The 12,951-nt window shown below is 36.0% G+C and overlaps 2 protein-coding genes across 3 annotated transcripts; one reads left to right on the forward strand and one right to left on the reverse strand.

The window, feature by feature from the left end:
* Positions 1 to 110: 110 nt before the first annotated feature.
* Positions 111 to 7,425, forward strand: cpsf7 (cleavage and polyadenylation specific factor 7). Of its 2 annotated transcripts, none has more exons than XM_015401973.1 (9): positions 111 to 626; positions 1,175 to 1,375; positions 2,045 to 2,148; positions 2,276 to 2,421; positions 2,510 to 2,855; positions 3,023 to 3,126; positions 3,956 to 4,100; positions 4,190 to 4,452; positions 4,903 to 5,430. In XM_015401973.1, exons 1-8 carry the CDS (start codon positions 540 to 542, stop codon positions 4,446 to 4,448), a joined length of 1,392 nt encoding a protein of 463 aa, XP_015257459.1. In that variant the 5' UTR covers positions 111 to 539; the 3' UTR covers positions 4,449 to 4,452; positions 4,903 to 5,430. The 2 variants fall into 2 exon arrangements, with proteins under 2 accessions (XP_015257459.1, XP_015257458.1); XM_015401972.1 differs by lacking the exon at positions 4,903 to 5,430 and adding an exon at positions 7,203 to 7,425 and having other exon boundaries at positions 113 to 626.
* polr2l (polymerase (RNA) II (DNA directed) polypeptide L, 7.6kDa) lies at positions 7,293 to 9,573 on the reverse strand. Its single transcript, XM_015401975.1, has 3 exons — positions 9,451 to 9,573; positions 8,059 to 8,163; positions 7,293 to 7,899 (listed from the first exon to the last, which is right to left on the reverse strand). The coding sequence occupies exons 2-3, from the start codon at positions 8,151 to 8,153 to the stop codon at positions 7,791 to 7,793; spliced, it is 204 nt and encodes a 67-aa protein (XP_015257461.1). The 5' UTR covers positions 8,154 to 8,163; positions 9,451 to 9,573; the 3' UTR covers positions 7,293 to 7,790.
* Between the last annotated feature and the right edge of the window lie 3,378 nt (positions 9,574 to 12,951).

Below are 12,951 nucleotides of genomic sequence, written 5' to 3' on the forward strand. Positions count from 1 at the left end.
AAATACTCCACAAAATATTTGATCTGTTTCGTTTCTTTATGCCAATTTACAGTTTCAACGTAAGTTAACAGGGGTAGAATTTAAGAAGTAGGAACCATATTATATATTTTGTTTGCAACCGGTAGCTTTCCGGTACGGGCTCCTGTTTTCATCGATTAAAAAAATTAGCATTAGCAGACCAAGCGAGCATGCTATAGCTTAAATTCAAATACGTTTGCGTTGGCAGACGAACGGTTGATCTGTGACTCTTCAAACTGGGTGATAGTTTTCTCTTTTTTGTGTGTATAATATAGCTACGCTTGTGTTGTCACAAACCCTGAACGGAGTGTTAGCTACCGTTAGCTAGCAACGTTAATGCCACAATAAGTTATTTAGTAAACGGGAAGGGGGGGGGCTGTTGGTAAAATTAGCCTTTAGTTACACCTGTGTAACGATGCGGACGGAACCGGTTTGAAGAAATAAATCAAGAAAAAAACGGCTACAGTTTACAAAGGGTCTAAGGTTAGGATAGTAGGTTGTATCGGAGGCCGACTGTCGGGATGGCTGCTGCACAACCTGCAAAAGGACCGAGTACTTCGAAAAGTGAAAACGTCGATCTGTACAGTGACCTGTATCCAAGCGATGAGGTAAGTCTGGCTACAACATTTATCAGTCTATTAGTGCTGTGATGCATGCTCTACACCAGGAAACTTTAAGCGTATTTCCTCGACAAGTATCTGACTCCCCCATACGTTCATAAAAATTTTAATAAGCGTTCATTGGCACAGAAAAACGTTTTTCATATGATCACCTTATATATTTAATTCATAGTTTATTCCCAGTTTTATATTAACCCTGTTAGATGGAACCTGGCCGCAGCTGTTGCGCACGTCTGATCCAGATATTGGTGCCCAAGGTCTTAAAGGTTATGAAAGCTAATGAAAGCATAGTAATTACAAAAGAACGAGGGGACTTATTAAACTCATGCACATATTTTTTTTATATATGTTATCTGACATACTGATATTGGCCAATTTTCACTGGAACTTAATTGAATAGCTTCAGTTTCTTTGAAGTGCTGTTCTTCCATATTTGTAGGTGCTGGCATGGCAGTTTTAGTGGTACAGATTATGTGCAGTATCTGATAGAGAAGACAACACTGCATGGGATTTATTTGTTACATTTCTCTCCGTAGGATTTGGATAAAGTTACTGAAGCGAATGAACTCTTTGATGCAGTCTTAACTGGGACCGTTGACGAAGACAAAAAAGTTTCTAGTAAACCAGTTTCCACCAAAAAGGCTTTTGGAGAAGAAGAAGATATAACTGATAAGACAGCACAAAACGAAGGAAAACGAGCGAGAAACCTGTCTATATATGTTGGGAATTTTCCCTGGGTAAGTAGAATCCTCTCTGCATTCAAGCTGATAGAACTGATAAAAAGAAAGCATCTTTTATTTTGTTTAAAAGGCTAAAAGAGTGCAGCTTATTATTTCTGTATATATATATATATATATATATATATATATATATATATATATATATATATATATATATATATATATACTGACAATTTCTGTATGCAACCTATAGTCACCAGTTGGATGTTTTTTTGCTATTGAGCGTTTAAAAAGAAAAACAACAGATTTTGACCAGTGTTTCAAAGTTTCTCCAAAAACAATAAAACATTAGGTTAGAAATAAGGTTAATGATAGATAAGATCTCAAATAAATTTAGTGAGTGTAATCAAAGTGTATATGGGTGAGCTTCCTTAACAAATATTTAAATAGATCTGTGTTCTTATCTCTGCAGACATATGTAGATAAGAGATTACAAAGTGTTGGTTAAAATATTGAGAAAATATAAAAAATATATATATATATTTGGAATAATTGTGTTAATGTACATAAATGCAGCTAAAGGTTTACTCTGTCTTGTATTGTTTTATTGTCAGTTATCCTTTCTTTATAGAATAGTGTAAAATTTCCTCTACAAATTGTCAGAAATTACTTTATCCGTTCTGTCCTCTCATCATTCTCTCCCTCCAAATCTTCTCCTCCTTGCAGTGGACATCCGACCACGACCTCAAAAGCCTGGCCCAAAAACTGGGAGTTAAAGACATTGCAGACATCAAATTTGCTGAAAACAAAGCTAATGGCCAGTCAAGAGGGTGAATGTTTAAAAAAATATACTTTATAAATTATAGAGAAAACATAAAAAATGTATTTATGGAAGCTTATGTGAACATATATTTTTCTGATGCAGCATTGACCACTTTGCTGTTTCCTGTGTTACAGCTATGCAGAAGTGGTGGTAGCTTCAGAACAGTCATTAAAAATATTGCTAGAAAAAATGCCACAGTTTTGCATTAATGGGGAAAAGATACAATGTCGCTTTGCAACTCAGCAGAATCTTTCGGTGTTTGAAGGCATTGCAAATAAACGTAAGTTACGCAGGAGCTTAAAAAACACCAAATAATGTATACATAATGCCAGTATGACTTGATTTTGACAGAATATTGTTTTTCGCAGGTATACCCCTACGTGCTCGACTGGGTTCTAGAGATTCCGATTTTGTTGAGAAGACTCAAACGACAACGCCTTCACAAGAAATGAGTGCTCTTCCTGTTCCTCCGCCACTTTTCCCATCACACCCATTCGCAAACATGTTTCCCTCACCTCCCACTCCTTTTCTCGGGCAGCCACCTCCACTGTTCCCACACATGGCACCAATGGTTCCTCCCCTAATCCCACCTCCTGTTTTCCCTCCGCATCCTGGGCAAATCCCTGGTCATTCTCCTCCGGAGCTGCACATAAACCCGCCTTTCTTCAACCTGCCGCTAGACGGGCAGAACAGCAAGTCACACACCGAAAAAAAGTGAGTGAGCGCACTTTGCCTGCTAATATCCAATGTCACAGAAAATATTCAAGGCCTAAATTATCATACAACAGTGTAAAGAACACCATAAAGTATAGTATAACGTTAAGTTCAATTTTGTGAATAAAGTTCAGTCTAAAACTCGCAACATTGTTTTGGTTTTCCAGGCAAACATCTTACAGTGAAAATGGAGACTATGAGGAGCAGATGAACAGAAACAGAGCAATTGCCAGCAGTGCAATAACTAAGGCTGTTTCAGGAGCTGCATCTGGTAAGAAACGATTATCCGATTTAGAAAGAAATGCAAAAATAACTTGACACTTTATTTGAAAAAATCTATGAGTACATAGCAAACTGCAAATGTTATTTCAGTTTGAAAATACTTTTTTTTGGTAGTGAAATCATTTTTGGAAGGATGTGAATTTTAAAGTTATAGTTGAGGATGTTCTTTTTCCAGGTAGATCATCAAAATAAGTGGTCCTCCTAATTGTCAATCATTCTCGTGATATGTTTACGTAGGGCCTATGTGCTCGTCCCCATTTTCACTTACTGGTGATGAGTCTGACATAGTGGAAAAGTTGCAAATCTTGTTTTGGAAAGTAAGCTTGTATGAGCGATGCAAACAACTTTTAAACAGAGCGTGCACAAGGGGAAATGGGCTTGTGCGTGCTCTCACTTGCGTTTAATAGGCGTTACCTCTTGAGAAGGGGTAAAAGGGTTGTCCATGTGCATTTTGATATTTAAAGCAGAGAGTTCTGGTCTTCAAAAATTTACGAAAATCTTCCACTATACCTTTAAGGTTAAAGCTATAGAGGACAAACTTTTATTTCCAGGTGGATCATCTAAATTAGTGGTGCTATATTGAGGGGAACATTTTTCCACTTTCAATTCCAAATAGTTTTAAGTTTGTTTATTTATGTAGCTATCGCAACGACTATTATCTGAAGCCACTTTACAAAAAACAGAAATTATTGATTCTGTCCAGTCATGAAGACTGACTCGGATTCAAATATATTCTTATGTTACATCCTAGTAACCAAACAGTATCATTCAAATTAACGCTATTTTATTAATCATAAACCTTCTTCATATCATTGCAGGAGACGTGCATATGGCCATGGAAACGCTAATAACTGCTATTTCCATCATCAAGGAGTCCAGAGTGTATGAAGATGAATACTGTCAAGCTCTTGTCACCTCCCTTAAAGACTGTTTGTTCTCAATCCAAGGGGACTATAGCCCCAAGTCTGTATTTATATTTGTTGTTCTTCCCTATTGAATAACATCTGTTTTGTCCTCCCAATCTTTAGCAACCATTCTATTTCATTTTCCAGGCAAAGCCGACATTCCAGAGAAAAAGACCGCGACAGGGGGCGTGACAGAGACCACGAGCGAGAGAGAGACTACGAGCGTGACAGAGAACGTGACAGAGAGCGTGCCAGGGAGAGGTACAGGGAACGAGATGATGCATATGACAGGAAAAGTGTTGGAGGATCTCGAAGATACAGGGAGCGTACCAGCAGTGAAGAGAGGGACAGGGAGCGCTCGAGAGACCGAGAGCGACACAGAGATCACAGGGACAGATACCACTAAGTCGGTAAGTTTCTCACAATTTAACAACCTACTGGATACATTGGTTGGATTTTTTTCTTGTGTACTGTAGGTTGGACTGTACTTAATGGAGCAATAAATAATATGATGGATAATATTTCAAATTGAAACAACATATAGCACACATACCTCAGCTTTAGTTCTGCTCTTTGCCGAGGGCCGGTACTAAAAGGGAAAGCTGCTGTTAAAGTCGAAAATCATATTTAAATGTGAAATCATTCTGGTTAAAACATGAATATAAATGTACTCTTTATCAGACGATATTGTCCCAAAATTTAGAAAATTTCTATTAAAAAAAAAAAATCCTGTCTTCAAATCTGTGTTTTTTTCTGTTATTTATGTCAGCTTGTACACTTAAATTCGGCCAATAACATATATCAACAGTCATCTGTCAATCAAATTTTTTCGGTCATAGGATCTGATTCATATTTCGCAGGTAATATACCCAACGGTTGAAATAGAGTTCACGGGGATGGACGTCTGTGTGTTCGGCAGGCGTAGAGCTAAAAGAACTGGCAGCATTGCGAGGCAAGGCCTCAAACATGTACGGCTGTAAGCCTTCTACACCAAACGAAGCTTCTGCCTCCCTGGCGTCCTCTTCCAGATCATCTTCGTCCCCATTTTTCCTCCCTTTAAATAAAAAATGTATGACAGAGGAGACTTATCCACGACCTCCGACACAAAACTCTCCTCCTCTTACATATTTCTGCTGTCCATGGCGTTCCTTGACAGTGTCGTGACAATCACACTTAGTGTATAGGGATTGCTGAAGAGTCAATGAGTCGATGCAATCAACTACCGGTAGTTTTCCTTAGAAAACTTTGAATCAATTTGACTGTATGATCTGGTGAACTGTAAAGTGCCTTGAGATGACATGTGTTGTTAATTGGAGCTATATAAATAAACAGAAGTGAATTGAATTAATAAACTAGATGGACTGTATACAATAAAGTTATATGGCTAATACACTGAGTGTATTTGTAATTCTCAACAAATGTTTTTGCCAGGTTACCCTCTGTGAAATTCAAGTCAGCGAGGTAATTTTAAAGCTTCATATACAAAAATAACTTTGAGCTTGTAAAGGCTATAATGCTATACCTTCAGCAGAATCATACAAAACTTTTTATTTTGCTCAATGCATCTTTGAGTAATCATACATTTTTCTCTCGGGGGCAGCAGCCCTTCCCGAACCTGAAAAACTGATTAGCAAAGACAGGTCTAAGTAGAGCTGTTATTATACACCGCCTCAAGGAAGCACCTATATTGAATGCGGCATGTAAACAGCAAATCCATGTCCTCTGATTGTGACCAAGGAGTTTTGAGGCAGGGCAAGATCATTTTTACTCGGCTTATAGGAAGTGGCCTTTTTCGGACAGCACAGTGACAGCAACCTTTTCTCTTTTTTAATGTTGTCTTAAATGGCAGCAATGGATATTCTCTGGCTCCATCTGAATTCATCAGTTTATTGATCCTGCGTCTCCTTTTACCTTTCATGACATTAACAGTAAGAACACTATTGTGCGAAAGAACGGAACTCTGGACTGCTGTGCCATATCCAGAAAGGCTTCAACTTAATGTCATAATGCGACAGAAATACAGATGAATTATGATTGTCAAAACTGATTTTAAAAACAAGCTAGGCAAATGTAAATAGCTGAAGAACACTTTAAAAAAAAAAAAAAAAAACATATGGTGTGCACATTTGCATGTCGCATATAGTACTCAAGAAAATAATGTATTTTTGTTCAACTCTGTGGGGTGGGCTATGCTTACACATTTTTTTTATTCAAAGGACTGTGGGTAGAAATATAGCTTCAATGCACCATGTAGGAACATTTGAAGGTCCCTATGCTAAATGAGGGGGGCATTCTGCTTCCTTTTCCTAGCTCCTTCTTTACTGCAAGCATTATTAAGACAGCAATTATCATGTTGACAGCTTGTGTACTCTCGGATTGCACTATTCCGATAAACCCATACACTATGTTCAGGCCTCCCTAAGACGAGTATACAGCCCCCACACAGGGAGAGGGATTATCACAAAGAAGAAAAATGTATTTATTTCAAGTTGGGTTGGGGGGGGGGAGAGAACAACAAATAATTAGTAGGTTGATCTTTTGTTTGTGAGGATACATTTTTTTTTAATCTGGAAATTTGTTATAGCTGTTCATCACCTGTAAGATATATCTACTCATAACTGATTAACTATCTCTCTGTGAGACCACTAGTCGCAAACATTTAGTGTTATATTTTCATTGTTTGAGAAACCAGACTGCTTTACTAGCAAGTTTCACAGCTTGAATTTGTTGCCTTTTAAATAGTCACCTCCCAGAGGGGAGGACTGACATAAAAGCTAATTTTTGAAAGTAATGCATTTTTCTTTTATTAAAACATAAGGGAGAAAAAAGGATCAATCAGGTTTGACCAGTTTGAATCTAATCTCTAATCAGAAATTTTATTTTTTATTTTTTTTTTAGCTATTACCAGTCCAACATATAATCCATAAATGCATACTCTGTATTGCCAAAGACAATATTTCAAACATAAGTATGATATATAGTACCTTTCATGTAGACAAACTGAAAATCCTTATCAAGATGGTGTATGTAGAGGTTTGCATAAATTAAGGAAATGCTGGCATACAGCCTGAAACTATTTTTAAGCTTAACTTTTTTCCACTCCATATTAGAAATGTAACACTGACTTTTCAATGTTTTCTCCATCCCATCTCTTTTCTAGGGTGATGTTGACCGAACCAGAAAGGCATTTCGAATTTTGCACCAAGCTGTATAATAATCATAAGGAATCTTAACTTCAAAGTGTGAAATGTTTTTTTGTTTTTTTTTTCGTGCCTCTAATACATTCGTTGTAAAAGTTAAAAATGGCCTGTACATTGTTTTGTACAATAGGGACATTTGCATGAATGGACATGTGTTAATAACTTGTAAAAGTTTTCCTTCCTGTTTTGTATAAACTACAAACTGAAAAACAAAATCCTTCAAAGACTTTTTGTCACAATCTTTAATTAAAGTACCTAAATTACTTGTGTGCATTTTTTTTCTGTATATCAGACACTAACCATAAAGCACCATTGGGTTTAATCATCCTCTATTTTAAACAGTTGTGATTTATAACTTTGTAGATGATGTACATCTTTTAATTGATGGCTTAATGATGAGTAAATATCAGACTGGAGTTCAAAGGCTAGTTAAGATAGGCACAAAAAAAATATATGCTTAAAGAATTTTATTTAGAAAATATTCCAAGTCCTATTCAGGGTTTTTGCTCCTAATCTTGACGGCCCAAAGTCCATAAAGCCATTTTAGGTTATTTCTCAAGAGGAGCATAATTTAGCAACTTCTCAATGAGATCCACGTGAGACAGGAGCATCCTTCGACAACAATACCGCTTCAGGCCCAGGGCATCAAGGGCATCACTACAAAGGAAAGAGGGAAATTACATCAGTGACACCTAATAAATATGGAGAGTAAATCAAACATCTCATATCACATTGTATTTATTCCAACAAATTGTGCCGAACAAAAATAATATAATTAAAAGATGTATTGCAGATAGAAATACATCGAAATCTTACCCTTCTGTGTATTCTGCTTGAAGTAAGCCGAGGTAAGCTTCCCATTTGTTGCCCACAATCTTCCCACAAGTGAAGCACCTCACCGGGATAATCATTGTTGATTGCCTGCAGAGGATCAACATCACGCTATTCATACGAGTACGTAACGGTGGACAACATCAATACATTTAGCTGAAAGAGCATTCCCAAAATAGGTGGGTTAATGTTTCTTGTTCACCATGATAAAAGGAACAGTGAGGATAAATATTTGGAAAATATTTATTCATGTAAGAATTAACAGGGTAACATCTGTGTAGAATTTTAAAGGACACCTTCTGTACTTTGAGAGAAAAAAACCTTCTTGGCAACAACCATGTATGTTCCCAATCAATATCTGAATAAAGATTATTCCAAAAGAAGATTGATGCAGGTTTGCTAATAGTATTCCTCTGGATGATTTCTCTGTGTTTATTTCCAGTTTTAATGCTAAGGAACGGATCTGATTTACCATAAATAACTCTGGAAATCGGGGATATTGGACATGGACGCTACCTGAGGTTGAAATAAGACATTTCAAACCTGCCGGAAACGCAAATTCTTTAGGCGTCACAGAGAAGTTATATTTATAAAGAAATTCACCATAATTAAACAGTTGACTATTCTGATTAAATAATTGTTTTACAAATATATTATCCACCCAGTTCATAAGAAATAGGGATTTATGCTTGAAACATATATTTTGGTTACTCCAAATACAGCAGTTATGAGGGGAAAGGGTACGTTTATAAGCTAATGTCCAGGATAAAGGTTGTTTATGGAAGCCAGATAATTTAACAGGGACCTTTTCTAACTTGTAGTTACATCCTAATAAAAAGACTAGGCCTTCCAAGGATTTAAAGACTTGTTTAGGAATCCAATGCCACATTGAGTTTTTAAATATCATTAAATCCACCTAACTGAAGGTAGAATGCAAGGTATTAAATTACAGAACGTTGAAACCACATTAACTTAACTCTATAGATCATAACATTTTTCTTAGTTTGATAAGGCCTTTTTCCCCGAGACGAATGAATCCCTGCGACTCAAAAAAAAAAAAAGTGAAGCGACATCACAGCTTGTTGCTAACTTATCTTGCTAACAGCAGCTACACCTGCAGTAACAATACGTTAAATTTACATAGCTAGGGTTTTAAATTCCTCCTGGAATCCCCCCCACCAGCCCTCCAAAAATAATAATAATAATAATGTTTTGAAGGTTTCATGAAATAATTTAGACTGGTAAAAGGAGCTTCATCCATTGAGCTAAGGTTAGCATCACCACGAGCACATCTTTTGTAACATTGCCGTATGGTATCAATTACTTGAAAAACAAGTCTTTCCACGGCCAATTTACACGGACAAACTTGCAACTCACCGTCACCAAAAGTGACCCGTATTATAACCAGGAATCGCTAATGGAATATGTCACCCGGAGAAAGCTAGCTCTCCTCTCGTTACCACCTGGATGGATGGACGGTCGACGAACAACTTCCGGTTCAGATTCTTCCAAAATAAAAGAGGGAATATTCATCAGTAACGAAAACCGGAGAGATTTCCACAGTAATGAGAAATGTAAATCTGTTTTCAATGTAATTTTTAATTATTATTTTTTTTGTGCGAACTATAAATGTATTTACCCAAACTAGCTAATTACATTCCTATGTGTATATTTTACATTTTCATTTTATCCTTTTTTTTTTTATAGTGATCATTTCAGCTTCATAACACGTGATTACTAGCTGTAATCACGTGTAATGCAGCTATCAAAGTGCTCCACTTTTAAATTCTTTCAAAGTTTGATCCCACCCTATATGAGACAAGCGTAAGCATTTCAGAAATTCAGGGTTGTCAACTCTCACCCATTGGGAGTGAGACTCACCCATCTCAGTGTCTTCACACGCTCTCACTCTATATTCCCAATGTCTCACACTAGAAAATGACAGACATTAAAACTCAACTCTGTTCCACTTATTTAAGTATAAAAATACCATGGTGATCAAAATCCATTCTGCGTTTTTAATACAACCTTAGAGTTAACACACAAGGACATGCCAGGTTCATATCTAGTCTACGTTCCCACCTGTTCACTGTACCAGATATTGAACAAAAACAGTTCTTACAAGGTATGTCATTTTAATTTTTATCTTATCTCAAGGGCACTAGGATAATTATCTTTGTAAATTATTGAAGATTTTAAGCAATCTATCACTTGAGTTCAGGTTTGCTTCTCAAACCCATAGAAGCTCCACAAAAAGAAAAAAGAATCATTGCATTTTATTTTTCAAAAGATCCGCCACCCAAGAAAAGACCAACCACATACAGAGAGGATGTGCAGAACAACTCAGTTATCAAGGATTCATAAAGGGAGAAACACAGGGATGTTCTCGTTTTGTTATTACTTATCCTATTAATTTATCCTTATTTTGGTCCATTGAATATGTTAACTTAATTTCAATTACATTCTCCAAATGAAACACCCAGAGAAGTGCTGTCTGCTGTCATGGTCAGTTTTTATCAAATCTACAGCTTCTTAGAAGGTCTGAATTGTTTTGTCAATTGTAAGAAAAAAATAATAACATAATGAATGAAGCTTTTTAATCCTTAGCCTATTACCAAATATTCATAAACAGTGTAGTTTGCATGGGTTTCCATTGCACTGGTTCCTGTATTAGTGCCAGTTTCCCATTGTTTATTTTACTTAAACTGAAGAGAATAATTAATAAACAAAGTTGTAAAATTCTTAGTTTACAGTATATTTAAGATGGAAGAATTACAGCAGGGCTCATTCTTCAATTCTCTAAAAATCACCAGAATATAGAAAATAATGTATATTGTGAGAAACATTTTCCATAACTACATATCACTTATTGTTACTCAGTAACATTTACTGTGCTATAAAAATTCCACATTCTGACACTTTGTTTCGGTTAAATCCTCTGAAAACCTCCAACCTATAGCTGCACCTGTCCTCATAGCCTGTTGATCGTATCCTGACAGGGTTTCCTGTCAAAACTATTTCGAAATCTCACCCCAAGGTTTGGTGAAAAGTTGGCAGCCCTGAAATTAGCCTTTGATTTTGGAGGCTACCTCAAAATTACCATTGGCATTAATTCAAGCCAATGCTTTCAATATTTTTATGCCCCCACTTACTAACTTAACAACACAAGATGTTAATCCGCATCCAGTTGCATCCATGGCTGAGAAGAGATCAAACAAAGCGGTGCCCAGCAAAAGGTGTTTTTTGTAGCCCAGTGTAACTTTTGATTTTTACCACATTTTAAATACTTCATCTATTTTCTTAACTCAATCCAACCCAACATGAACTAGAAGTCCTTACAGAAGATGAAGAAAAAAGCAATGACCACTTTGTCTGGTTCACTGTCTTTAATAATGTTGGTTTTAGAAGTCTTTTCTTTTACACTTCGATGGTTAAAAGCAGAGGGGAGTGTGCATAAGGAAGATATGTCTAAAAATATAAAAAATATATAGATCATATCCATCATTATCATCATCACAGTCACCTTGATAAATATCATCACTATTATAGCCATCAGTAACATCATACATTATTACATCATCTATGTAATTTTATATGCTACAGCACATATGCTAAATGAGGACTCCTACCTGAATTATTGCATTTATACGCTTTTGAAATTATGAAAATAGGAATATTCTTTTCTAGTTTTTTTTTAAATACACTGTATTATACAATGTAAAGTGTCATTTGTTTTTTTTTTTATTTTGTTTTTTTTTTCGGCACACTATTTTTTTGATCGTAGTAGGGAAGTTGTGGCGAGTGTTGAATGTGTATAGATAACTTTTTGGTCTAAACAGTGTAATATTTGTTTTAACTAAACACTAAAAGTGTGTGTGTAAGAACTAACCTTCTACCTACAGGTCAGAGTCAACTAGATGAGTTATACGATGCAAGCAGAAATTTCTGTGAACAGCTGTACATATGAGTTTAAGCAGTAAGAAATGTACGTTTTTTTCCTCCCCCCTTTTAAATGAATGACAGCAAATATACACATTGCTTTCATGCTCCTGTAAATATATAATGTTTTTATATCATTAATGTTGTTTCTGCATCCGAGAACGTGAGAAGAGCAGAGGAAAAATAAAAACAACTCTGATATTTTGACAGTAGCCTTTTGGCCCATTGTAACCCTTATGTAATATAGTGTCAGAAGTTCGATGTAAACAGAGGTAAATATCAGAACTGTTTGTGTTGAGACATGTGAAAGGTTATAGATTTTTTAGATTATTTGACAAGATCCAAAACCCTTTGTATTTCCTTTTTTCAGCCGTGTCATGCTGGTATGTTCTAATGTTTGCTAGCTTGGAATAAAAAAAAATCCCAGCCCACTAAGATCATGAATTCCAAAAGTGAATTAGCCAAAATATATGGGTTTGATTTTAATTAAAACTGAATAAGGCCTTTATCTCGTATTATTTTGCCTCCCACATACTGCTGTTAAATGCATTTTGCTTGTTTTAAGTCTTTATGCAGTAGTCTTCTGTTTCCAAACCCATAATCGCTCATCAAAGGTCACTCTTCGTTAGATCACAGACCCATGCCTATTCTTGTTTATTCTGAAACACTAAGGCGTTTCCTTGGCCAAAATATGCAGCTCACTCACATTAAAAAGCTTTATCCTCCTTCCGCTAACTCATTTACTCCAATAAGGAAATAAAAACTTAAAACTCAGGGTCCTGGGACATAATTGATACAGAGAATACATTTTTTCAGGACTTTTAAGCAAAATAAACTAAGAATTCATAAACAATGAAACTCTATGCCCATTTTTTGTACAAGCTGCAAAAAGTATTAGATTAAATTACATTTAGATGATTCTGGAGGTTATGCTATGCT

Source organism: Cyprinodon variegatus, unplaced genomic scaffold, assembly GCF_000732505.1.
Source record: "Cyprinodon variegatus isolate N-32 unplaced genomic scaffold, C_variegatus-1.0 Scaffold1279, whole genome shotgun sequence".
Taxonomy (NCBI): Eukaryota; Metazoa; Chordata; class Actinopteri; order Cyprinodontiformes; family Cyprinodontidae; genus Cyprinodon; species Cyprinodon variegatus.

Coding starts and splice junctions, on each gene's coding strand:
- polr2l (XM_015401975.1), bottom strand. CDS start 8,153: ATGATTATCCCGGTGAGGTGCTTCACTTGTGGGAAGATTGTGGGCAAC. Junction 7,900..8,058: donor CAAGCAGAATACACAGAAGG/GTAAGATTTCGA, acceptor TTTCCTTTGTAG/TGATGCCCTTGATGCCCTGG.
- cpsf7 (XM_015401973.1), top strand. CDS start 540: ATGGCTGCTGCACAACCTGCAAAAGGACCGAGTACTTCGAAAAGTGAA. Junction 2,149..2,275: donor GCTAATGGCCAGTCAAGAGG/GTGAATGTTTAA, acceptor CCTGTGTTACAG/CTATGCAGAAGTGGTGGTAG. Junction 4,101..4,189: donor CAAGGGGACTATAGCCCCAA/GTCTGTATTTAT, acceptor TTCATTTTCCAG/GCAAAGCCGACATTCCAGAG.